Consider the following 27,034-nt stretch of genomic DNA (forward strand, 5'->3'; position numbering starts at 1 on the left):
CTCTTCAACATTTGGAAATAATCTCTTTTCTGCAAATGACTCCATTACTTTCATTTTGCATATAGAATATGTTAATGTAAAGATTTTATTTAAAAATTAATGCAAAATGTAGTGACTTACACTTTCCTATTTGTGCTTTTGATACAATAGAATTCTATAGCTTTTATGGACTCTTCTGCAGTCATAATTAGGCTACACTTTGAAGAGATCTTAAAGTTAAAGAGCTGAGCAGAATAGTCTTGCTGAAGAGAACTTACATTTAGTGTAGAGTGCCAGCGGAGCAGTAGTGAGGAGAACGATGAGTGGCTGGCCCCCAAATACACTAAACAGCACTCCCCCAAAACACTGGGAAAACAGGATCTTCTGCATATCTGTAAAATATGTTAATAACATCTTTAGCAATGGGTACTAGTGACACCAGTGTAATAATGGTGTTCTCACTAGGATTCTACATACATTTTTAGATATCATGACCAATTAGCTGATTGTTTGTTGAGCTAGCTAAAGTTACTTAGTTGTTGAGCAAGCTAATTGCTTTTTGAGCTAGCTAAAGTTACTTAGTTGTTGAGCAAGCTAATTGTTTGGTGAGCTATCTAAAGCTACTTAATTGTGGAGCTAGCGCGTCCTTTATTTATTATAAGTTGATATTTTATTGTTGCCTAAATTAATTCACATGATGCTTTACTTAGTTGTTGAGTTAGATACTTAGTTGTTGAGTTAAGTACTTAGTTGTTGAGTTAGTAACTTACTTGTTGAGTAAGATACTTAGTTGTTGAGTTAGTTACTTAGTTGTTGAGTTAGTTACTTAGTTGTTGAGTTAGTTACTTAGTTGTTGAGTTAGTAACTTACTTGTTGAGTAAGCTACTTAGTTGTTGAGTTAGTTACTTAGTTGTTGAGTTAGTTACTTAGTTGTTGAGTTAGTAACTTACTTGTTGAGTAAGCTACTTAGTTGTTGAGTTAGTTACTTAGTTGTTGAGTTAGTTACTTAGTTGTTGAGTTAACTACTTAGTTGTTGAGTTAGCTACTTAGTTGTTGAGTTAGTTACTTAGTTGTTGAGTTAGTTACTTAGTTGTTGAGTTAGTTACTTAGTTGTTGAGTTAACTACTTAGTTGTTGAGTTAGTAACTTACTTGTTGAGTAAGCTACTTAGTTGTTGAGTTAACTACTTAGTTGTTGAGTTAGTAACTTACTTGTTGAGTTAGTTACTTAGTTGTTGAGTTAGTTACTTAGTTGTTGAGTTAGATACTTAGTTGTTGAGTTAGTTACTTAGTTGTTGAGTTAGTTACTTAGTTGTAGAGTTAGCTACTTAGTTGTTGAGTTAGTAACTTAGTTTTTGAGTTAGTAACTTAGTTGTTGAGTTAGTTACTTAGTTGTTGAGTTAGTTACTTAGTTGTTGAGTTAGTTACTAAGTTGTTGAGTTAGTAATTTAGTTGTTGAGTTAGTTACTTAGCTATTGTCTCACAGCTGCCTTACCTATAGCTCCATGAGTGTTGTTGTTGTTCAGCATACCAAAAGCAATGTTGGGGAGGACACAGGCAAAGTAGAGGAAGAAAATTGTTGACAGGACTTTGTGTATGGTTTTGTGGCCAATAATACCTGGAAAAGAAACATGATTTATATTCATTGCCATACCTTTATACGAAAAATAAGATTCATTTAACACCAGGTTCATTCAATAACATTCATTTAATCACTGGAAACTAAAATGAGACAAACGGTTAAGATGAATTCCTTTTATACAAATTTTAACTAGATATTACAAAGAGAAGGAATTTATTATATTATTCCTTAAAGTGAAATTCATGTTAATCATATGGAACAAATTTTAATTTACAGTAAAACTTGCTTTAGTGACCACCGCTGTATAAAGACTACTTACACAATAAGACAACTTCAATATATAATTCCCAAATGAGCAATTCAACACAACTTGACCTCTGTATAAAGACCTCTTGGCCATTAAGACCATTTTTCTATGTCCCATGGATGCATGGCCTTCATAGATAAGCTTGACTATACATCATTATTAACTGACTGTAGTGTCTAAAAATAAGTAAAGTATACAAGAAGAACAAGAAATGTTTGTTGTGTACAAACTTCATTATTGTGGATGATATAACAGTTGAAACACATTAATAAAAACAACAAATTTAGTAACTGTTGTATTATTATGTTATTTGGATCAAAGTCCCATTGAATAACCACAGGAAAGACTGAAAGCTTCAAACCAAGAAAAAAGTACCCATGACCATTTCTTGTAATACAGTATCTTATGACTTGATTATACTAGAATGTCCCTGTAACCTAAGATATGACTTAATTGTACTAGAATGTCCCTATAACCTAAGATATGGCCTAATTGTAGTAGAATGTCCCTATAAACTAAGATATGACTTAATTGTACTAGAATGTCCCTATAACCTAAGATATGGCCTAATTGTACTAGAATGTCCCTTTAACCTAAGATATGGCCTAATTGTACAAGAATGTCCCTATAACCTAAAATATGGCCTAATTGTACTAGAATGTCCCTTTAACCTTAGATATGGCCTAATTGTACTAGAATGTCCCTATAACCCAAGATTAGGACTCAATTAGCAGGCATGGTCTTTATGAGTACAAATCCAGTGATCATTGTCACACCAGAACTGTCTATATTTATCACTATAAGTGCAGGTTACAAGTGACCACCGACCTCAATGAATTGACAGGAGAATTAAACCTTAATTAGAAGTCATAGCCATCTCATCAAGATCTGGAGATGTTCCTGATGGTAATATCGCGCTGAAGAGTGCTCAGCATTCCCTATCTGTGTTACACCAACAATAAAATCTAACATGCTTGTAACCCTACAGCGGAACAGATTCTATCTTAACTTTTAATGTAGGTCATTACCATATAAAGAGCCTCCTTCAGTACACAAATTCTATTGGCTGGGAATGGTCAAGTACAAATTTAATCATCCTGACAGTTTATAGCACAAAATTGAAATTAAAATTTGATTATTCAAGATATGCAGAGCTGCAAGCATCACCCAAAAGAAACATTTACTGTACTTGTAATAATCGCTGTAATTAGTGTCCCTCACCTTCTGTTGAAAGAGTTGAAGTTATGAAGTGCCCCCATCTCCTGGATCGTTTATAACATTGGCATTGTATCCCACATTACGTGAAATTTATGTTATTCCATTTGTATTAACATGTGAATCATAACGTAATAATGTTCCAAAGAAAAGAAGGCAAATATATTATGTATGTTTAATGTGACAGATTAATATGCCATGAGTATGAAAATAATTCAGATACATTGTATGTCAATTTTTCCATCTACAACCTACATTTGGTTCCCTAATAAGCGCCTCTTTGTTACATTTTTGAAACATCTGGGTGCTAATAATGGCTAATACAGTAATTCTTAAAGCTTTGTCCTGCTATAAATCTACCCAATCATACTTTGTCCTGCTATAAACCTACCCAATCATACCTTGTCCTGCTATAAATCTACCCAATCATACTTTGTCCTGCTATAAATCTACCCAATCGTACTTTGTCTGCTATAAATCTACCCAATCATACTTTGTCTGCTATAAATCTACCCAATCATACTTTGTCCTGCTATAAATCTACCCAATCATACTTTGTCCTGCTATAAATCTACCCAATCATACTTTGTCCTGCTATAAACCTACCCAATCATACTTTGTCCTGCTATAAATCTACCCAATCATACTTTGTCCTGCTATAAATCTACCCAATCATACTTTGTCCTGCTATAAACCTAACCCAATCATACTTTGTCCAGCTATAAACCTACCCAATCTAACTTTGTCCTGGTATAAATCTACCAATCATACTTTGTCCTGCTATAAACCTACCCAATCATACTTTGTCCAGCTATAAACCTACCCAATCTAACTTTGTCCTGGTATAAACCTATCCAATCATACTTTGTCCTGCTATAAACCTACCCAATCATACTTTGTCCAGCTATAAACCTACCCAATCTAACTTTGTCCTACTATAAACCTACCCAATGATACTTTGTCCTGCTATAAACCTACCCAATCATACTTTGTCCTGCTATAAACCTACCCAATAATACTTTGTCCTGCTATAAACCTACCCAATCATACTTTGTCCTGCTATAAACCTACCCAATCATACTTTGTCCTGCAATAAATCTACCCAATCTAACTTTGTCCTACTATAAACCTACCCAATCTAACTTTGTCCTGCTATAAACCTACCCAATCATACTTTGTCCTGCTATAAACCTACCCAATCTAACTTTGTCCTACTATAAACCTACCTAATCTTACTTTGTCCAGCTATAAACCTACCCAATCATACTTTGTCCTGCTATAAACCTACCCAATCATACTTTGTCCTGCTATAAATCTACCCAATTATACTTTGTCCTGCTATAAACCTACCCAATCATACTTTGTCCTGCTATAAACCTACCCAATCATACTTTGTCCTGCTATAAACCTACCCAATCATACTTTGTCCTGCTATAAACCTACCCAATCATACTTTGTCCTGCTATAAACCTACCCAATCATACTTTGTCCTGCTATAAACCTACCCAATCATACTTTGTCCTGCTATAAACCTACCCAATCATACTTTGTCCTGCTAACTACCCAATCATACTTTGTCCTGCTATAAACCTACCCAATCATACTTTGTCGCTATAAACCTACCCAATCATACTTTGTCCTGCTATAAACCTACCCAATCATACTTTGTCCTGCTATAAACCTACCCAATCATACTTTGTCCTGCTATAAACCTACCCAATCATACTTTGTCCTGCTATAAATCTACCCAATCATACTTTGTCCTGCTATAAATCTACCCAATCATACTTTGTCCTGCTATAAATCTACCCAATCATACTTTGTCCTGCTATAAACCTACCCAATCATACTTTGTCCTGCTATAAATCTACCCAATCATACTTTGTCCTGCTATAAATCTACCCAATCATACTTTGTCCTGCTATAAATCTACCCAATCATACTTTGTCCTGCTATAAATCTACCCAATCATACTTTGTCCTGCTATAAATCTACCCAATCATACTTTGTCCTGCTATAAATCTACCCAATCATACTTTGTCCTGCTATAAACCTACCCAATCATACTTTGTCCTGCTATAAATCTACCCAATCATACTTTGTCCTGCTATAAATCTACCCAATCATACTTTGTCTGCTATAAATCTACCCAATCATACTTTGTCCTGCTATAAATCTACCCAATCATACTTTGTCTGCTATAAAACTACCCAATCATACTTTGTCCTGCTATAAATCTACCCAATCATACTTTGTCCTGCTATAAATCTACCCAATCATACTTTGTCCTGCTATAAATCTACCCAATCATACTTTGTCCTGCTATAAATCTACCCAATCATACTTTGTCCTGCTATAAATCTACCCAATCATACTTTGTCCTTCTATAAATCTACCCAATCATACTTTGTCCTGCTATAAATCTTCCCAATCATACTTTGTCCTGCTATAAAACTACCAAATCATACTTTGTCCTGCTATAAATCTACCCAATCATAATTTTTCCTGCTATAAATATACCCAATCATACTTTGTCCTGCTACCAATCATACTTTGTCCTGCTACCAATCATACTTTGTCCTGCTATAAATATACCCAATCATACTTTGTCCTGCTACCAATCATACTTTGTCCTGCTATAAATCTTCCCAATCATACTTTTTCCTGCTATAAAACTACCAAATCATACTTTGTCCTGCTATAAATCTACCCAATCATACTTTGTCCTGCTACCAATCATACTTTGTCCTGCTATAAATCTACCCAATCATACTTTGTCCTGCTATAAATCTACCCAATCATACTTTGTCCTGCTATAAATCTACCCAATCATACTTTGTCCTGCTATAAATCTACCCAATCATACTTTGTCCTGCTATAAATCTACCCAATCATACTTTGTCCTGCTATAAATCTACCCAATCATACTTTGTCCTGCTTTAAATCTACCCAAACATAATTTGTCCTGCTATAAACCTACCCAATCATACTTTGTCCTGCTTTAAATCTACCCAAACATAATTTGTCCTGCTATAAATCTACCCAATCAAACTTTGTCCTGCTATAAATCTACCCAATCATACTTTGTCCTGCTACCAATCATACTTTGTCCTGCTACCAATCATACTTTGTCCTGCTATAAATCTACCCAATCATACTTTGTCCTGCTATAAATCTACCCAATCATACTTTGTCCTGCTATAAACCTACCCAATCATATTTTGTCCTGCTATAAATTGACCCAATCATACTTTGTTTTAATATAAACCTACCCAATTATAGTTTGTCCTCATTAAACATTTACCCAAGCCTACTTTGTCATGCTGTAAGCATATCCAAACCTGCTTCGTCTTATTGTAAACTGACCCAGGCCTACTTGTCTTATTGTAAACCTACCCAGGCCTACTTTGTCTTATTGTAAACCTACCCAGGCCTACTTTGTCTTATTGTAAACCTACCCAGGCCTACTTTGTCTTATTGTAAACCTACCCAGGCCTACTTTGTCTTATTGTAAACCTACCCAGGCCTACTTTGTCCTATTGTAAACCTATCCAGGCCTACTTTGTCTTATTGTAAACCTACCCAGGCCTACTTTGTCTTATTGTAAACCTACCCAGGCCTACTTTGTCTTATTGTAAACCTACCCAGGCCTACTTTGTCCTATTGTAAACCTACCCAGGCCTACTTTGTCTTATTGTAAACCTACCCAGGCCTACTTTATTTTATTGTAAACCTAATCAGGCCTATTTTGTCTTATTGTAAACCTACCCAGGCCTACTTTGTCTTATTGTAAACCTACCCAGGCCTACTTTGTCTTATTGTAAACCTACCCAGGCCTACTTTGTCTTATTGTAAACCTACCCAGGCCTACTTTGTCTTATTGTAAACCTACCCAGGCCTACTTTGTCTTATTGTAAACCTACCCAGGCCTACTTTATTTTATTGTAAACCTACCCTGTCTTATTGTAAACCTACCCAGGTCTCCTCTGTCTTATTGTAAACCTACCCAGGCCTACTTTGTCTTATTGTAAACCTACCCAGGCCTACTTTATTTTATTGTAAACCTACCCAGGCCTACTTTGTCCTATTGTAAACCTATCCAGAACTACTTTGTCTTAATGTAAACCTACCCAGGCATACTTTGTCTTAATGTAAACCTACCCAGGCCTACTTTGTCTTATTGTAAACCTACCAAGGCCTACTTGTCTTATTGTAAACCTACCCAGGCCTACTTTGTCCTTTTGTAAACCTATCCAGGCCTACTACTTGTCTTATTGCAAACCTACCCAGGCCTACTTTGTCCTATTGTAAACCTATCCAGGCCTACTTTGTCTTATTGTAAACCTACCCAGGCCTACTGTGTCTTAATGTAAACCTACCCAGGCCTACATTGTCTTATTGAAAACCTACCCAGGCCTACTTTGTCTTATTGTAAACCTACCCAGGCCTACTTTGTCTTATTGTAAACCTACCCAGGCCTACTTTGTCCTATTGTAAACCTACCCAGGCCTATTTTGTCTTATTGTAAACCTACCCAGGCCTACTTTGTCTTAATGTAAACCTACCAAGGCCTACTTTGTCTTAATGTAAACCAACCCAGGCCTTCTTTGTCTTAATGTAAACCTACCCAGGCCTATTTGTCTTATTGTAAACCTACCAAGGCCTACTTTGTCCTATTGTAAACCTACCCAGGCCTACTTTGTCCTATTGTAAACCTACCCAGGCCTACTTTGTCTTATTGTAAACCTACCCAGGCCTTCTACTTTGTCTTAATGTAAACCTATCCAGGCCTACTTTGTCTTAATTGTAAACCTACCCAGGCCTACTTTGTCTTATTGTAAACCTACCCAGGCCTACTTTGTCTTATTGTAAACCTACCCAGGCCTACTTTGTCCTATTGTAAACCTACCCAGGCCTACTTTGTCTTATTGTAAACCTACCCAGGCCTACTTTGTCTTATTGTAAACCTACCCAGGCCTACTTTGTCTTATTGTAAACCTACCCAGGCCTACTTTGTCTTATTGTAAACCTACCCAGGCCTACTTTGTCCTATTGTAAACCTACCCAGGCCTACTTTGTCTTATTGTAAACCTACCCAGGACTAAATTGTCTTATTGTAAACCTACCCAGGCCTACATTGTCTTATTGTAAACCTACCCAGGCCTACTTTGTCTTATTGTAAACCTACCCAGGCCTACTTTGTCCTATTGTAAACCTACCAAGGCCTACTTTGTCTTATTGTAAACCTACCAAGGCCTACTTTGTCTTATTGTAAACCTACCATGTTCAAGCCTATTTTGTCTTATTTTAAACCTACCCAAGCATATTTTGTCTTATTTTAAACCTACCCAAGCATATTTTGTCTTATCGTAAACCTACCCAAGCCTACTATGTCTAGTTGTAACCCTACCCAGGCCTACTTTGTCCTTTTGTAAACCTATCCAGGCCTACTTGTCTTATTGCAAACCTACCATGTTCAAGCCTATTTTGTCTTATTTTAAACCTACCCAAGCATATTTTGTCTTATCGTAAACCTACCCAAGCCTACTATGTCTAGTTGTAACCCTACCCAGGCCTACTTTGTCCTATTGTAAACCTACCCAAGCCTACTATGTCTAGTTGTAACCCTACCCAGGCCTATTTTGTCCTATTGTAAACCTACCCAAACCTACTATGTCTAGTTGTAACCCTACCCAAGCCTACTTTGTCTAGTTGTAACCCTACCCAGGCCTATTTTGTCTTATCGTAAACCTACCCAAGCCTACTATGTCTAGTTGTAACCCTACCCAGGCCTATTTTGTCTTATCGTAAACCTACCCAAGCCTACTATGTCTAGTTGTAACCCTACCCAGGCCTATTTTGTCTTATCGTAAACCTACCCAAGCCTACTATGTCTAGTTGTAACCCTACCCAAGCCTACTATGTCTAGTATGTCTAGTTGTAACCCTACCCAGGCCTATTTTGTCTTATCGTAAACCTACCCAAGCCTACTATGTCTAGTTGTAACCCTACCCACCCAAGCCTACTTTGTCCTATTGTAAACCTACCCAGGCCTACTTTGTCCTATCTTATTGTAAACCTACCCAAGCCTACTATGTCTAGTTGTAACCCTACCCAGGCCTATTTTGTCTTATCGTAAACCTACCCAAGCCTACTATGTCTAGTTGTAACCCTACACCCAGGCATATTTTGTCTTATCGTAAACCTACCCAAGCCTACTATGTCTAGTTGTAACCCTACCCAAGCCTATTTTGTCTTATCGTAAACCTACCCAAGCCTACTATGTCTAGTTGTAACCCTACCCAAGCCTACTATGTCTAGTTGTAACCCTACCCAGGCCTATTTTGTCTTATCGTAAACCTACCCAAGCCTACTAAGTCTAGTTGTAAACCTACCCAAGCCTACTTTGTCCTATTGTAAACCTACCCAGGCCTACTTTGTCCTATTGTAACCCTACCCAAGCCTACTTTGTCCTATTGTAACCCTACCCAGGCCTACTTTGTCCTATTGTAAACCTACCCAGGCCTATTTTGTCTTATTGTAAACCTACCCAAGCCTACTATGTCTAGTTGTAACCCTACCCAGGCCTACTTTGTCCTATTGTAACCCTACCCAGGCCTATTTTGTCTTATTGTAAACCTACCCAAGCCTACTATGTCTAGTTGTAACCCTACCCAGGCCTACTTTGTCTTGCTGTAACTTTAAATCAGGTCTATTATGTCCTGCTGTAGCCATACCCAAGCATATTTTGGCCTGCTGTAATATTATCCTAGCCTATTTTTGGCTTTAACCTCACTCAGGCCTATTTTGGTCAGCTGTATTGCTGTTCTAGCCTATTTTTGTCTGCTGTAATTCTAATCCTAGCCTATTTTGGCCTACTTTAACCCCATCCAGGCGTATTTTGTCTTGCTGTAATGCTATCCTAGCCTATTTTTGTCTGCTGTTATGCTAACCTAGCCAATATTGGCCTGCTTTAACCCTACTTAGGCCTATTTTGCTATTTTGTTTTGCTATAACTTTACCTCAGCTTTACTTTAAGACTAAATTCATTGGCTGGCTTCCTTTTGCCTTACTGAACATTAAACTTAAATCCCTATCATCTGTTATATATTTCAGTTCTGTAAACGACTAAAAGATTACTGTTAAATCTTCGTTATTCTTCACATCAGTCAATTAAAACCACATTCAGCTGAGATTTATTATGCAGTTTGATCAATCTTAATATTGTATAATGAAATTTTAACACTCCACTGCATCACGATTTCTATCATTTGTGAGTTAGTGCTTTCTCGACGTTGGGTAATAAGAACAGTTGTTGCTGACAAAACTCACACACAGACAGTAACTCTCACATCACCCTCTAATAAACACTTGCTAATCCATTTTAACAGAGCCTGAAGGAGACATTTGTCCGTCCATTGAGAATAGGTGGCTGGCTTGCCATATCATTCAACAGTGACAATAATTGTCAATAATATTGTAACCCAACTTTCTTTCGTGGCTAATAAATTTTGCCATTTCTTTTTGAAAACATGTTCGCGAAGATTAATTTTTTCGCGGATTTAAAATTCAATTGGAAATATCTATCAATATAAAAGATCACAGAACTTCATCAAAGACCTGGATTAACAATTAAAAATCAAGTGTCCTCGACTAAAAATCATTTCCTTGTCCGACACAAAAAGTTTTCATGGCTTGTTGTTGGAGTTGGAGGAGGGGAGGGAGGAGGTGAGAATTGAATAAAATTTACTAAATTAACATGTAAGTATAGTACTCTATTGGTGCTTTTCTTCCTGATGTGGTTTCTATGGCTATTAGGTTTTTGTGCTGGAGAGAAACCAGAGTACCTGGAGTAAAAGCACCAATCTGGGGCCAGTGCTGACCTTGAGGAACTTGCTATCAAAATATGGTAAGCCAGCAAAAAAAATGCCAGGCACATAAACCATTCTATCATAATGAATATGTGTAGTACCATATACTAAGATTTATGACAATAGGTCTAATGTATATTTTATCCTTTCAAAGTTTGTAAGCTGTAATTACAAATCCTTTGTCATCAGACTAAAAATGTTATGACATGCTATGGACAGAAGGCAAGATAATACCTATAAAACACTATAACTTCTCTTCAGACCAGAAAAGGATTAATAAAGGGGACAAAAATTGAAGAAAAATTTGTAAAATCAAGACCATGTGGAATTCAGTACACAGTCAATGGCAAGACATAAAGTACACAAAGAAAGTCTTATCATAGCTGTCTAAATGCACTTCAAATCAACGCTGATATTTCATAGCTGACAGAGGACTTAAATGACTTCAACAATGATAATTCTTCCATAGCTGTCTCCTCGTATTAGACATCTAGTACAGAATCCAGGGAATCTCCACCTCCGCCAAGCTTGGCATTACAAGCCTAAGCTTAAGGGCTGTCAATATATCTGAAAATGTTTCCATTCATGTTCGACAATGACAAGCTCATCCATCAATGTAAATTTTCCAGCTGTGAAATTGTCAATGAAACAGTTTCCCTAACTTTGTCTCCAAGCGAATTAAAACAAATTAAAAAAATTATTAGCTAGTTTTCAAAGAATCTATAAAAAATTGATTTAATGCAGTAATTGCATCTTGTTGGTATTGATTTTTACTTTAATAACACGGCAAGCAGCTAATTGTCTTGGAATTTTCCTTGGTGTGACAATTTCATTTCTGCAAACACCGACATTACACAGTGATGATTACCCGAGAGAGAGTCTAAGATACATCGTCTGTTCTTGTTAAAAGGCATGTAATTCATACGTTGCATTATCTTTTGAAATAATAACGATACGAACATATATAATTATGTCCTATTTAGAGAAGACGTGAACTACATACCCATCATATAAGATAATGATGCAAGCCGAAATCATACATATGATCTCAATAATTTACTACATAATATCTTTCATGATTATTGCACATACTGGAATACTTGTGTCTTTTTTCCTTCTTTAAAAAAACCTTTTTACAGTATAATGTTGGTTTGATTGAAATAAGAGTCATTTAAGGACATACTCAGAGGAAAGCTGGAGTACCTGGTGAAAAACCTCCAACCTGCAGTCAATACGTTGCATCAGTCACATTTGAGATTCAAATTCTCAACCCAAAGGTGAAGTGGTAACATATATAAGGACATCTTATCCTCTCGGACAGAGCCGCCCCATTTTCCCGACAAGGAGACAACAGACATGAAATATTAAACTAATGTAGGAGTGACAGAATATCCAGAGCTAGTAAATTAGGAGACATTCGTATAATTATCATTCGTGTTGACTGTCTCTAACCAGTGGGTACACAGGAACTTTAGGTGCAGCAGCTAAGCTCTGTCTAGTCTACTAGGTGTCAGTAATGGATTAAAAAATTCGACAGACAAGCACAATAAACAAGAGTTTACAATTCAGAAAACTAAGTTTTAACAAAAAATCTACGTTATTACTTTTTTTATCTTGGCAAAGTGGTCAAATGTTCCCACATAGCACCACTAGCCCTCCACCTCTGGGTTGTAAGTTCAATACCCACATGGAGCAGTTATCGAGTACCGACCGCAGGTTGATGAATTATATCTGGGTACTCTGGCCTCCCTCCAAGAATCTTATCAACCTGACACATCCTAAATGACCCAAAAGTAATCTAAGATTAATGTTGTACTTACCATCTTTGTAGTCTGACAGATAGTGAGGTAGACGTCGCTTTAAGTCATTGTATATACCCCGGCCTATGTTACATCTCGAGTTCTGGGCAAAGAAATAGACATCAGATTAAAATCTTAAGGAATTTAATTCTTCATGAAACCTACTTTTTCTGTGAAAAGATATCGTAAACCAATTTTCTTTTGTGTGTCATTCACTTTTGCAAATTCTGTGAAAGTCTAAATCCACAAATTAATATCAACCTCATTTATATTGATAAATTTTTCCATTCAACTGAAAAATTAGCAAAATTAAATCTTCATGAAATTATACTGAAAAGAGTATCATGAAATTTAGTAGCTGTGAAAGAAAGGTTGTTTACAGCATTCCTGGTTTACACCATTCCTGAATAAAGAATATTTTCCATATTTCTTATAAGCTGGTGAGTATCTTTCAAAGTATACAGTTTTTTAAAAGTCATGTGACTTTAACATGTAATCCTATATAACTGTGGTATATACCTCCTCATCGTCATCCTCAAATGGAGATGAGTTGAGTACGAGATGAGATTTTCGATTCTCTGGCAAACCTTGATGTTCTATCAGAAGTTTGGTTTTCTTTTGTAGTAACTGTTTGAAATCTGCATCTGTAGAGGCCTCCAGCAGTTGGTGTCGAAAGTCCATATCAAGAAATAGAGTCGAGAACGTCTGTCCAGTCTCCAGAGCTGTTTTTGTGCTTTTCTAAAAAATAGAATGCAACAAACAACACTACACTGACCACCAGTTGAAACAGTAATGCAAAACCAGTACTGTTCCAGAAAAAGAGAATTCATAGTTGTCATGTAGGTTTACTCAAAATACAGAATTACTTTCCTGTGGATGACCCATTGCTACAATAACGAAAATTTTAAGATGCCAAACTTAAATTGTCTTGTTCTTAATTATGAAAATTTAGAGTTGTGTGATCAATTGAATATACAGAATACGGGGAGAAACAGATTTCTAACAAGACGTCATTTGTGATCTTCCAATGGTGAGAATTAATGTGTGAGGCAGTTTAGAGTAATTTATTTATCATATAGGTAAATGATCAAATAATGACAAATAAAGATTAAAATGACATACTTAATTAGTACTGTGGGACCAATGTGCTAGAGATTAACAGACAATGTCTCTAAAGAGCTGTGGCAAACCTGATCAGTGTATAAAGTTGAAATTGCTCAGATAAAAAAAAAGAAGACAATTTTCCGATGCACAAAAGCAGAAAGACTTTAAAACAAACATAGAAAGCTGATCAAAACAACACATTAGTAAACCCCCTGTAGATTTGCGTACCTCTTTCGTTGGAGTCATAACCAGGATGACAAACTGAACCTCTTGACTAGTTGGTCCCAGGTTGGCAGGGTGGTGTAGGCGTGAGATAACAACATGGCGTCTGGTTAGGTTTGGAAGCTCACATCTGTTATACATAATCAAATCGTAAATAAATAAAATGTGTACAAAATGCAGAATCAAATGTGATTATCTATTGGTGAGGGAATAATACATGCCATGTAATCAAAATGTGTGGGATTTTTTTTCTTCTTGAAATCTGATAATCCTCAGATATTTCAATTTTTGTGTTCCACTGGCTACCAAACTTGCAGTTTAATTCTTATTCACTGAGAGAGAAAAAAAACCTTGTCAGACTAGAAACCTGCATTATGCATCATAAATATATATACTGTATGAACTCACTGAGCCAGAGATTCTACAAATAATGGTTAACTATATCCATAACCGTATTCAAACTTATAAGCGCTCTTGTCCCTATTAGCACCCCTCTCCATTTTTGTGGTCACAATTTCACACGCCTCGATTCAAATGCAGACTGAAAATACAAAATCTGTGTAGGTTCCTCTATTTGTTTCTTTTGCAAATTGATTTAAACAAGAGGCCCAAGGGCCTTAACGGTCATCTGACTACCTTGGCAATAGCTACATATGAAATTAATTAGATATGGTGTAATGGGAAAAAAAATATAAAAACAACTTGGTCATGACCATGTAAGGATAATTTCATGCAAGTTTCAGTCAAACTGCATAGGTAGAACTTTAGAAGAAGTTCAAAATGTGTTTTCAAGATGGCGGTTTTTGGCCATCTTGGTTTTCGGGTCAACCCGACAAATAACAACACTTTGTTGGGACAATGTCAGTATCCTTAAAATTATTCAGACAAGTTCCAGCAAAATCGCACTGGTAGCACTTGAGAATAAGTTCAAAATATATTTTCAAGATGGCGGGAGTGGTGGCCATCTTTGATTTCAGATCAACATAAAATATAAAAACACTTGGTCAGGACCATGACAAGGATCATTTCACAGCAGATCAAGGTCATTCGTTTTCATAACTTTGGTAGCTCCTTATCCCAGCATGCTACAGGCCAAATATGAGTACTCTGGGCCTAATAGTTATTGAGAAGAAGTTGTTCAAAGATTTTAGCCTATTTGACCCCTGTGACCTTGAAAGTAAGTCAAGGTCATTCATTTTCACAACTTTCGTAGCTCTTCATCCCAGCATGCTATGAACCAAATATGAGTGCTCTGGGCATTATGGTTATCGAGAAGAATTCGTTCAAAGATTTCAGCCTATTTGACCCCTATGACCTTGAAACTAGGTCAAGGTCATTAATTTTCACATCTTTGGTAGCAATTCATCCCAGCATGCTACAGGCCAAATATGAGTACTCTGGGCCTTATAGTTATTGAGAAGAAGTCATTCAAAGATTTCAGCCTATTTGACACCTGTGACCTTGAAAGTAGGTCAAGGTCATTCATTTTCACATCTTTGGTAGCAATTCATCCTAGCATGCTACAGGCCAAACATGAGTACTCTGGACTTTGTGATTATTGAGAAGAAGTCGTTCAAAGATTTCAGCCTATTTGACCCCTGTGACCTTGAAATTAGGTCAACGTCATTATTTTTTACATTTTCGGCAGCCCTATATCCCAGCATGTTACAGGCCAAATATGAGTACTCTTGGCCTTATGGTTATTGAGAAGATGTTGTTCAAAGATTTTAGCCTTTTTGACCCGTGACCTTGAAAGTAGGTCAAAGTCATTCATTTTCACAACTTTGGTAGCTCTTTATCCCAGCATGGTACAGGTCAAATATGAGTAGTTTAGGCCATACGGTAATTGAGAAGAAGTAGTTTGAATGAAAAGTTTACGCACTGCGCACGGCGGGCGGACGATGCATGATGACTATAGGTCTGATGACCTAAAAAGCTTGTGTAACAATTTTGTGAGAGGTTAGTCTAAATTAGGTCCTATTAAGTGACCCTCTGTTATTACCCTGGGTGTTTATCGGGTGGAACACGGTAGTTTGGTTTGTGTATTGTACTACTAACAGCAAGGATCATTTAATAGATGAGCCATGTAAAGGCGATAGAGAAAAGCTAGGGACAGTTAGTGTGTCAAATGCTTGTGATTTGTTTCTAAAAAGAAGTAAAAATTAATCAAAATTCAAACCATAAATGCATCTTTGTTTACGTTCAAAAGGCTTTCTATCTCCGTGGAGATTAGAAAGCTGTTTCCTGTTGACATGATCAATGTGAATACCAAAGAAGTTGGTTAAAATATCACAGTCATGAGGCCTGAAAAGCATTTCTGGTTTTAAAGGCCTAAAGTGATAGCTAACTATATGTGTAAGTGTCTTGTTCAGGAACCTACAATTGTAACATTGCTGAAGTGAAACTCAATACAATATCCAGTTGATTTATCACTGCGAGGTGCATGCAAACTGCACAAAATTCTGCAGTAAATATTGATTATATACATACGGCAGAGAAGCAACTTCACATCCAATTCTACTTTGGCGACAAAAACTACTTCTAATTTAACAATTATTTCAGATAAAAACATCCAAGTGTCACACTTAACCAGACAAAAGTTTCTATGACGACTACTTGTTTCATTGAATCATCGCTTTCCTAGGCCCCCTTACAAACATAAGACGACGTCTAAGCTCTCTATCAATTATAAGAGAGCATTGTTCTGTCTGGTATAAACCCAATTAGCAATGCAGACAAAAAATCTAAAAAAAAAATCTAAAAAAAATATCTTTTCTATTGAACACTGTTCTAAAGTATCTGTCACCGAATCTTTTCAGTTTCTACAAGAATTCGTCAATAATTCAAAAAATAAATATTTCTGAATGAGGTGATTGGATAACAAAACAACAGATAAGAAACAGCGGCTGATTTTCAATGTGCATTGGATGAAAGGGAATAGGGATTATTTTGATCACCTTTGTGAAGGGGAGGGGATAGGGAGATGGTAGGGGTGGGGGTGTTAAAGTTATGGGAAGGGGAGGGGATAGGGAGAGGGTAGGGGTGGGGGTGTTAAAGAAAAGGGAAGGGGAGGGGATAGGGAGACGATAGGGGTGGGGGTGTTAAAGTAATGGGAAGGGAGGGGATAGGGAGAGGGTAGGGGTGGGGTGTTAAAGTAATGGGAAGGGGAGGGGATAGGGAGAGGGTAGGGGTGGGGATGTTAAAGTAATGGGAAGGGGAGGGGATAGGGAGAGGGTAGGGGTGGGGTGTTAAAGTAATGGGAAGAGTAGGGATGGGATAGGGAGAGGGTAGGGGTGGGGGTTAAAGAAATGGGAAGAGTAGGGAGGGGATAGGGAGAGGGTAGGGGTGGGGGTTAAAGAAATGGGAAGAGTAGGGAGGGGAGAGGGTAGGGGTGTGGGTTAAAGAAATGGGAAGAGTAGGGAGAAGAGAGGGTAGGGGTGGGGGTTAATGAAATGGGAAGAGTAGGGAGGGGATAGGGAGAGGGTAGGGGTGGGGGTTAAAGAAATGGAAAGAGTAGGGAGGGGATAGGGAGAGGGTAGGGGTGGTGGGAGTGTTAAAGAAATGGGAAGGAGAGGGAGGGGATAAGTAAAGAAAAAGGAGAGGAGATGACAAGTGTTTACAATTACAAAGTACCATTGATCAAATATCATCTCAAATACTAAATAATTTATAGGTTTGTCAATAAATAAGTTCATGAGGACTTTCTTGCAATTTTAACTATGATATCAAAATGTTATTTTTTCATTCTAGCTAGATCTTCTCCAAACTAAAACTCAATGCCTCCAATAGATCAATCCATCACCCACATACACTATGAGGCACCTATTTTTAATGTCATCACCTTATGTGTAATCCAACTACACATGATAACACCAATTTTGATGCACATCTCTTTCTCGGTGTTGTGTTGAGTTGATAAAATCTTCACAAATCATACACTATGTGAGAAAATATTTCAAGTATGGAATAATGCGATCAACATTTACTAGTTTGGCGGACCAATACTCATGTTGGTAAAGGGTAAAATGGTGCAATCAGGTTAACATTAGCTCTACCAATGGAACAGACCTATGTAAAAATTCTATAATACAGTACTGTCATCCATATGTCGACTGATGTTACAGAGGCTAAATAAATATCACACAATAAATACCACACAATAAATATCACACTTTTATTTCAAAGATTGGTACATCTTTACCATTTTATTTTTGTTAAAGTTTAAGAATTTTCCTGCTTAAAACTTTCCATGATCAAAGTTGTAAATATCCAATAAGTTCTCATCGCAGTTCTAACACTGTCACTCTGGTGTGCAATAAATCTGTAGCTTGGTTTTAACATATCCTATCAATTGAGTACATGCATATCTTCTTTATTCTAGCCAAAGGTCATTTAAGTTTTATATATATATATATATAACAACATATGACATTTGCAAAATGACCAACAAATCTGAGTTATTTAACCATGAATAAGCCCATTTCTCAAATATGAAGGTTATGTATCTTTCAGGGGCTGCGGTGGCCGAGTGGTTAAGATGTCTCAACATATTACCACAAGCCCTCCACCTCTGGGTCGCGAGTTCGAATCCCATGTGGGGCAGTTGCCAGGTACTGACCGCTGGTCAGTGGTTTTTCTCCGGGTACTCCGGCTTTCCTCCACCAACAAACCTGGCACGTCCTTAAATGACCCTGGCTGTTAATAGGACGTTAAACTAATAAAACATAAACATAAAAACTATATATCTGAATGTAGATGCAAATGCAACATCTATATAAGAACCGATCCACCATTTGACCTCAAATGAGCCCTACACATTTAGTTGGTATCTTAAAGTTTGAACCGTATGTCTATTGATATTTTTTATTGGTCAGTTTTTAAAACTGTAGATCTTCATCTTTGTTATTTGCTTGTTTGTTGAGTTGAATCAATTTCAGACACCATGCACGGAAAACATGCAGACAGCTCTCGGCAGCTGCTGAACCTAAAGTTCCAGTGAACCCACTGGTTAGTGACAGTCAATCTCCTACATCGATCAGCTAAACATTTTATCTAAAATAATATAATATAATCTCAAGGTACAAAACTTTGTGTATTCTCTTTTTCATTTATTCCTTTATTTAACCCATTCATCCCTGAAGACGCATTTAGATTCTACTAGTTTAATGGCTGGAACAGTCCATTTTGAAATTTCAGGGGTGAATGAGCTAATGCACAGAGACCACTTACAGAATACAGATCCATGATTGGTCGATTTGGTAGCCACATTCCTCAGTGAAAGTGGTGCCTTGTATGGTCCGACTAAGTAAATGTACTGTGGAACATAAAGAACATTAATCAAGTAAAAGTTCATAAAATCTAACCCCTAGACAAGTACAGTTTTTAAAACAATTCCATCTGGATTTGGAATCACCAGTGTCTGAAGTTCAAGTAATCTAAGTGCTTTCATTGAGAGAAACTAAATTTATCACATAACTGACCCGTCAAGCTATGTCATATGTCCATGTCATAGATATCGTACACTGTGTAATAACACTATTGCGACGTCACATAGTTTTTATGTCAAAATCTATATATGATTTAGTTGCATGATTGTCTCAGTAGACGGTAACATTATATCCGAACTAGATTTCTACTGTTTTATGTATAGAAATGAAATCTAAAGTTTTACTCATATAAGATCTTCTATATGTTTTCTACTATTTTTAATTATGATACTGTACTTGACCCAAATTGAGAAAATTGAGGGGGGTATTTCATCGCATAAATCTAGACCTCGCAAAATAGTATTGCACAATGTAAGCCACAAATCAATTGGCAAAAGAAATAAGACAAAGAAATAAAGAATTAAAGATTATAATTAAAGGTAAGTGAGCTTTTGGCATACCATGATTCAAAATACCATGCTACCCCAGTTATAGGGGAACGTTTACAGGGTCAAATACAGCATTTATCTAAGGTAAAATATCTGTCATCATTAAATACGGTTACAAGTATATATGTTAAGTTAAGAAAAAATTGGCATACCAGAATTCTGGGTAAAGATGGCCACCCTAGCCTCTTCCAAGGTGAAGGTCACACCAATCTCTTTGACACTGTGGAGTTTGTTGAGCATGGCGTCCACAATCTGCATGAGACCGGTTGTTTGGAGGTCAAGGATGAGAAGAGTTCTATTCAGGAAGTCCTCTACATCTCGAAAAGCTCGAATCTCAGCATGGAAATCCTTCATCGGAACTTTCTGTAAACATAAGCGAGTTGAACCTGTAAAGTTCAGAACTTAAGACTTGAAGGGTGTTTGCAGCTTACTAGTAAAAATTGGATATAGAATTTCAATGTACCGTGAATCAACTTACTTTTGTGCGTTTTTTTATGCCAAAGTGTTTTCACTTTAGAAATCTTAACCTGTAGTTGAAACAGTTTTGCTGGGATTAATTTTTGTGATTACTTACCAGGTTTTGCCAACGAACGCCAAAAAAATCATTTGCATGCAACAATAAGTTGGTTTATAGAACTCTATTGAGTTAGCTGACTAATTTCTGCTAAATATCAACCAGCCATCAAATTTTGAATTTCTAAAGGATTAAAATTAAGATATTTTGCACCTCATCATAATTAACCCAAGTCAGGTTGTTATACCTATATCTATATCTTAAATTGTCTTTGTGACATTCTGGGTCTATTTTGGAACAAAAATTCTTTCTGTTTACACATATAAAAGTAAATAAATTTTTGATTCAAATCAACAACATAAATAAGAAACCTTGACTCAGCCTTATGGCATAACTGATGTTTTTATCTGAACAGTAAATGAATTTGATTTGACAAAAATAAAACAAATGTTAAATAAGTTGACATATTTAAAGCATCAAATGTCAATACAATAATCAAGGGAAGTTGTTTTTCTTGTACAGTTAGGGTGACAAAATTCTAGCATTTTATCCCCATTTGTGACGGCGCTGTCGATAAAAAATGTCATGTTACGACCCCAGCTAGACGTAAATTTCCCAGGAGTCTAATCAACGCGTACATCGCAAGTCATCACCAGCCTTATATAGGCATGAAGAAGAACTGATCTGATGTTAATTGGTCCCGTATGAGGAATTCCATGAAATTTGTAATTTTTCCATTAATACCTACAAGTATCAAACATCAGTATTGCTCTGAAAACTACAAAGTCTGTTGCTTTGTGTAAAAGGTGATATACATAAAAGGTTTTTGATACATTTATCACCCCTCCAAATTTTAATTGCTGGTGGATGCCATTTAACAAACAAAAAAAACAACAAAAAATGGGATTCTGTATGCCAGCTGGCACTTGCAGGAAACTAAATACACACAATTACAACAAAGCCTAGTCCATTTCACGATCATGAGAAACATATGCTGTTATGGATAAGGTTAAACCAAGGCTTGGATTTTAGTTCACAATTAAAACTCAAAAACCCCAATGTCATAAAACAGTTTTATTTCATTGACCCCTGAATATTCATAATGATCTCTTCTATTGTTTGAATTAGAAGAGGTCAAATGTGTCTTCAGGAGGGGAATGACTTAAAACAATCAGATGACATTACAAAAATTTACGTAATTTTGAACTTAAACTTACGAGTATGTCTAAGATTATTTTATGATCCTGAAGCCTATTTTAACTTAACATCCTTACAAATGCATGTTGATTAGAAAGCAAGTCCTGAATTATAGACTAAATTGCTGACACTAAATACTAAGACTTATTAAAGTGAATTAACTAAGATCTGAGTATGGAATCAAGCCATGAATATGTAATATATGACACATATTACATATGTTTTATACATATGTTTTACATACATGGTTCTCATTATGTGTTTTACATACATTTTATGATGTATGTATAATACATGTTTTACACATGTAAAATATGTATGCACTTTTTACTGTGGAGAAGACCCTTACCTCAAATTTCCCAGCCAACAGGGTGTTTTCCTCATCATCTAAAACAAAAAAAGACAAATAAAACATTCAGTATAAAAAAATTACATCAGTAATATTGTTGTCTCTGATAAAATTGTTACCCCCGTGCCCAGAATAAGCAATTTGCAAGGTTAATTCAATCTCCCCATTCTGAAATTATGTGCAAATACCCTTAGACTCCTCGATTTCCATGGAAATGTAAGATAATCAGATCTGGATTTTTACGATTATAGGGTGCTGAAATCTTATAAAGAATTGTAAAAACAGAAAACATTTTATTTAAACATTTTCTGATATTGACGTGCGATTTATAGTTTGTGTTGTTGATTTTTAGAAGATTTTAGAGATGGAAATCTTTTCAAGTAAAATCTCAAAATTTGGCTGCGTTTCAATCACACATCGAAGCACAATATTAAAACATTTTTGTTGTTATTGTAGGGATCGAAATTCAGTTAAGTAATCAGCTGAAAAATCATTTGTATTATCTCTCTGAATGTTTAAATATTATGCCAGATCTGTTTGCGAGTGTGAAATGTTAAATGACTAATAAATTTGCTGTTAAATCCTATGGCTACATTTTGTCCCATAATGGTGAGATAAAAGCCTTATGTACTTTGAAGCAATGAACACCAATACCGAATGGATACCATAACACAGCAAATCCTTAAAGTAATGCAATAGGGGGGTTTCAAGATCCCAAAATAATGTGGGTAAAGTACAATTTACTGTTCATTAGGCCCACCTTCCGGTGATTATGACGTTACAAAAATCACGTCAAATGGTGATGTCATAATCACCTGATGGTGGGACTTAATCGATGGTAAATTGTACTTTACCCACGTCGTTTGAGGACCTCATAACCCTATAAAAAATGCTTGATGGTTGAAAGGTATTTGATACCAAAAATCCAAGGAACAATGGGATATCAAAGAAGATTCCTTTGTTTATTCAGTCCACCATACAAGATTTTCTTAAAAGTCCCTCTTATAAGTGCCAGAATATTTTCTATTTCCTTAGTCAGTCCCTCTAGCTTCAAAAGATTTTCTCCTTTCCTTTTTCAGCCATTCAACCTCCAGAATAATTTCCACTCCATTTATCAATTAAATCCCAAAGAAATACGAGGACTAAGAGATCCCAAAACGACATGGGTAAAGTACGAATTACCGTGAATAAATCCCACGTTCCGGTAATTATTACATCACAAAAATCACATCAAATGATGACGTCATAATCATCGGATGGTTTGACTTATCGGCTGTAAATTATACCCACGTTGTTTTGGGATCTTGAAATCCCCATATTCCAACTTCCTTCGTTTTTCAGTACCTATTGCCCCCAAAGGATGTTCTTCTCCCCTTCATCAGTCTTATCCCCAAAATAATTTTTACTTCCCTTACTAAATCCTTCTACCCCAGAATATTTTCTACTTCCCTTATTCATTCCCTCAATCCCAGAAGAATCCTTATACTTCCCCCAATCAGCCCCTATCGGACACCAGCCCCTAATCAGCCCCTATCGGACACTATCCCCTAATCAGTCCCTATCGGACACTATCCCCTAATCAGTCCCTATCGGACACCAGCCCCTAATCAATCCCTATCAGACACCAGCCCCTAATCAGTCCGTATTGGACACTATCCCCTAATCAGTCCGTATTGGACACTATCCCCTAATCAGGCCCTATTGGACACTATCCCCTAATCAGCCCCTATTGGACACTATCCCCTAATCAGTCCCTATCGGACACTATCCCCTATTCAGTCCCTATCAGACACTATCCCCTAATCAGTCTCTATCGGACACTATCCCCTAATCAGTCCCTATCGGACACTATCCCCTAATCAGTCCCTATCAGACACTAGCCCCTAATCAGTCCCTATCAGACACTATCCCCTAATCAGTCTCTATCGGACACTATCCCCTAATCATTCCCTATCGGACACTAGCCCCTAATCAGTCCCTATCGGACATCAGCCCCTAATCAGTCCCTATCGGACACCAGCCCCTAATCAGTCCCTATCGGACACTAGCCCCTAATCAGTCCCTATCAGACACCAGCCCCTAATCAGTCTCTATAGGACACTATCCCCTAATCAGTCTCTATCAGACACCAGCCCCTAATCAGTCTCTATAGGTCACTATCCCCTAATCAGTCTCTATCGGACACTAGCCCCTAATCAGTCTCTATCGGACACTAGCCCCTAATCAGTCCCTATCGGACACTATCCCCTAATCAGTCTCTATCGGACACTAGCCCCTAATCAGTCCCTATCGGACACTATCCCCTAATCAGTCTCTATCGGACACTAGCCCCTAATCAGCCCCTATCGGACACCAGCCTCTAATCAGGCCCTATCCGACACCAGCCCCTAATTAGTCCCTATCAGACACCAGCCCCTAATCAGTCTCTATAGGACACTATACCCTAATCAGTCTCTATCAGACACCAGCCCCTAATCAGTCTCTATAGGACACTATCCCCTAATCAGTCTCTATAGGACACTAGCCCCTAATCAGTCCCTATCAGACACCAGCCCCTAATCAGTCCCTATCGGACACTAGCCCCTAATCAGTCCCTATCAGACACCAGCCCCTAATCATTCCCTATCAGACACCAGCCCCTAATCATTCCCTATCAGACACCAGCCCCTTATCAGTCCCTATCAGACACTATCCCCTAATCAGCCCCTATCGGACACCAGCCCCTAATCAGTCCCTATCGGACACCAGCCCCAGAAGAACCATTTACACATATATATATACTAGGACCACTGTTCTTTAGGTAGGAGTACTGTAAACCGTTGATCCTCTGGTGGTAATTTATAGAAAATGTTAGCCAGGACATATACCATGCCAGGCTATTATACGAGGTATCATGTCACAAGTGTATCAGATATTAGTGCAAGGGATTTGTCTTCTGCTGTCGGCCATCCAATCCTTGGCTAATCCAGAAACTGTAGAGTACATGAAGAAACTAAAGCTTTCTCCTGGTAACAATGTTTAAGCATGAGCCATCTTTTCAATGACATTAATCCAGTGTACTCATGGATTTTTCCAAAAATGAGGTTAAAAATATTAGGTACCTGTAACACTTCTGCATAGTCATCTCTCTGACCAGGTACTTCACTTTATTCTTTTCTGTTTCATTGTGATTAATCTTTAACCTTGATTGTATTTACATACTTTAAACTGCACATTTTACCTGTGACATGTGACATACCAAATCTGAACATAATGAATGTTTACAATTCAACAAGCAGCAACCACAACCTCAACCTTTGGGCACAAAGGACTTATTCCATTACAAGCCATGGTTAAATCAGAGCTTATTCTATCACAAGCCATCTATTATGTCAAAGTTTATTTTTATCATAAATCATAGATATGTAAAAAGTACCCATCTATTATGTCAAAGTTTATTTTTATCATAAATCATAGATATGTAAAAAGTACAAGTTATCAGTATGTTGCAGCTTTTTCTGTTGGGAACAATGGTCATCCAGAAGTTCATTCACTGACAGTCATCTTTCAAATACCATATCATATTTGATTTAATAAGCGCCCAGGGCGTTTAAAAAATTGAAAAAGTGCTAATAAGACTAAATTATTACATATTTATACAGGTTTGTGTAGCTTTGGTCTTTATTTATGCCTGGCAATTGAAAGGCCTCAAAAATGTGGAGGGACATGGGCGCTTATTGGGTCGAATACAATAATTGCATTCATAATAGTGTAAATGTTTATTCTATCAGAAATCACGATCATGTGAAAGCTTATTCTTTGACCTTAATCTTTCACAAACAGCATTTACTAGTTACCCTGGTGTGTATGTAACAGTAATTATTCATCAGCTCAGCTGTGGTCAACAGAACAGCCATCAATTCTGATCCGTTTATGAATGGTCTGCTGCGTCGCAGATGTGTCTGGTGTTAAGTGGACATACTAATGTTCCGATGGTTATCTAACGACCGTTCTGATATGTAGAGTACCGGACACAAGACAATTGGTATCTCAGGTGGTTTGTTAGGCAATGAGTTAGGAGAAACACTCCCATGTAAATGTTGGAGAATATGTGTCTCCCTGGGAAATTACGTTAGTGGATAGATCAGGACTTTACCAATACACTGTAGATATCGCCGGACAGTTTCTACAAGTAGACCGCCATAGTTTACACTCTAAAGTAAAACTCTCACATAAAAGCAATAGATAAACCCACTTAAATCTATCATATATACTGTGGAAAGTAAAAAAAAACAAAATAGTGCATAGAACTAAATCCATAAACAATAAAGTTTGTCATTAAACATATCCAATACAAAATACCGCCATTAATCGATCCCAAAATAGCAATAAAAATCAGCGATATTTCAATTTGATGTTACATATCCATGATTTATCTAGATATTTTTAGTGGTATGTTTATTTGGACATAAGGTTTGTATCCTTCACACAGAGCCATGAAGGACTGAAGTTTACAATCTTGTTTTGCCAAGGGATACTAAATACTAAATGTTTGAATGCACTATAGAAGAAACAATGCGTTTTAAGTCTAAACTGCAGCAACAACTGTATTTCATCAACAATTCGTCGGAGAATAGGGAATGGTCATCCCTTAACTGACCCACCATCTGGAGAAAGTTCCAGGATAAAGGCTGAAACCCTTGAGGATGAATGGACCTGGCTGATGACGACGGCGGTGTATTTAGGAAGTATTGTCAATAATTTGTTAAAAAGAATAAAGAAAAACTCTACTGCTTTTAGATGCTGAGACTTTTGTGTAGTGTATGTATTTGTAGCATCTGAAATATTTGTCAAATTGATTGGAATTATATGAGTCTAGTAATGGTTCTGATCAGAATTTGCCATCAGTAGGGGCACAGCAGAAAATAGTACTTTGCTCTCAAATAGACATTTCGTCTTTGGAAAATAATGTTTCAGCATATCTGTTGCTACTTCTTATGATATCAAGGAAAGATGGTTAATGATGATGATAATTCATGATTT

At 36.9% G+C, this 27,034-nt stretch overlaps 1 protein-coding gene across 4 annotated transcripts in view; it reads right to left on the bottom strand.

The window, feature by feature from the left end:
* Positions 1 to 27,034, bottom strand: part of LOC138325502 (solute carrier family 4 member 11-like) — a 110,079-nt gene that overhangs the window by 21,719 nt on the left and 61,326 nt on the right. For all 4 annotated transcript variants that reach the window (XM_069271199.1, XM_069271200.1, XM_069271198.1 and 1 more), the window contains exons 3-10: positions 22,013 to 22,050; positions 20,105 to 20,315; positions 19,307 to 19,391; positions 14,084 to 14,207; positions 13,271 to 13,489; positions 12,773 to 12,854; positions 1,473 to 1,595; positions 258 to 371 (exon numbers count right to left, since the gene is read on the bottom strand). In XM_069271199.1, the coding sequence (XP_069127300.1) occupies positions 258 to 371; positions 1,473 to 1,595; positions 12,773 to 12,854; positions 13,271 to 13,489; positions 14,084 to 14,207; positions 19,307 to 19,391; positions 20,105 to 20,315; positions 22,013 to 22,050 (996 nt within the window). The remainder of the gene's footprint in view (positions 1 to 257; positions 372 to 1,472; positions 1,596 to 12,772; positions 12,855 to 13,270; positions 13,490 to 14,083; positions 14,208 to 19,306; positions 19,392 to 20,104; positions 20,316 to 22,012; positions 22,051 to 27,034) is intronic.

This window comes from Argopecten irradians, chromosome 6 (genome assembly GCF_041381155.1).
Source record: "Argopecten irradians isolate NY chromosome 6, Ai_NY, whole genome shotgun sequence".
Taxonomy (NCBI): domain Eukaryota; kingdom Metazoa; phylum Mollusca; class Bivalvia; order Pectinida; family Pectinidae; genus Argopecten; species Argopecten irradians.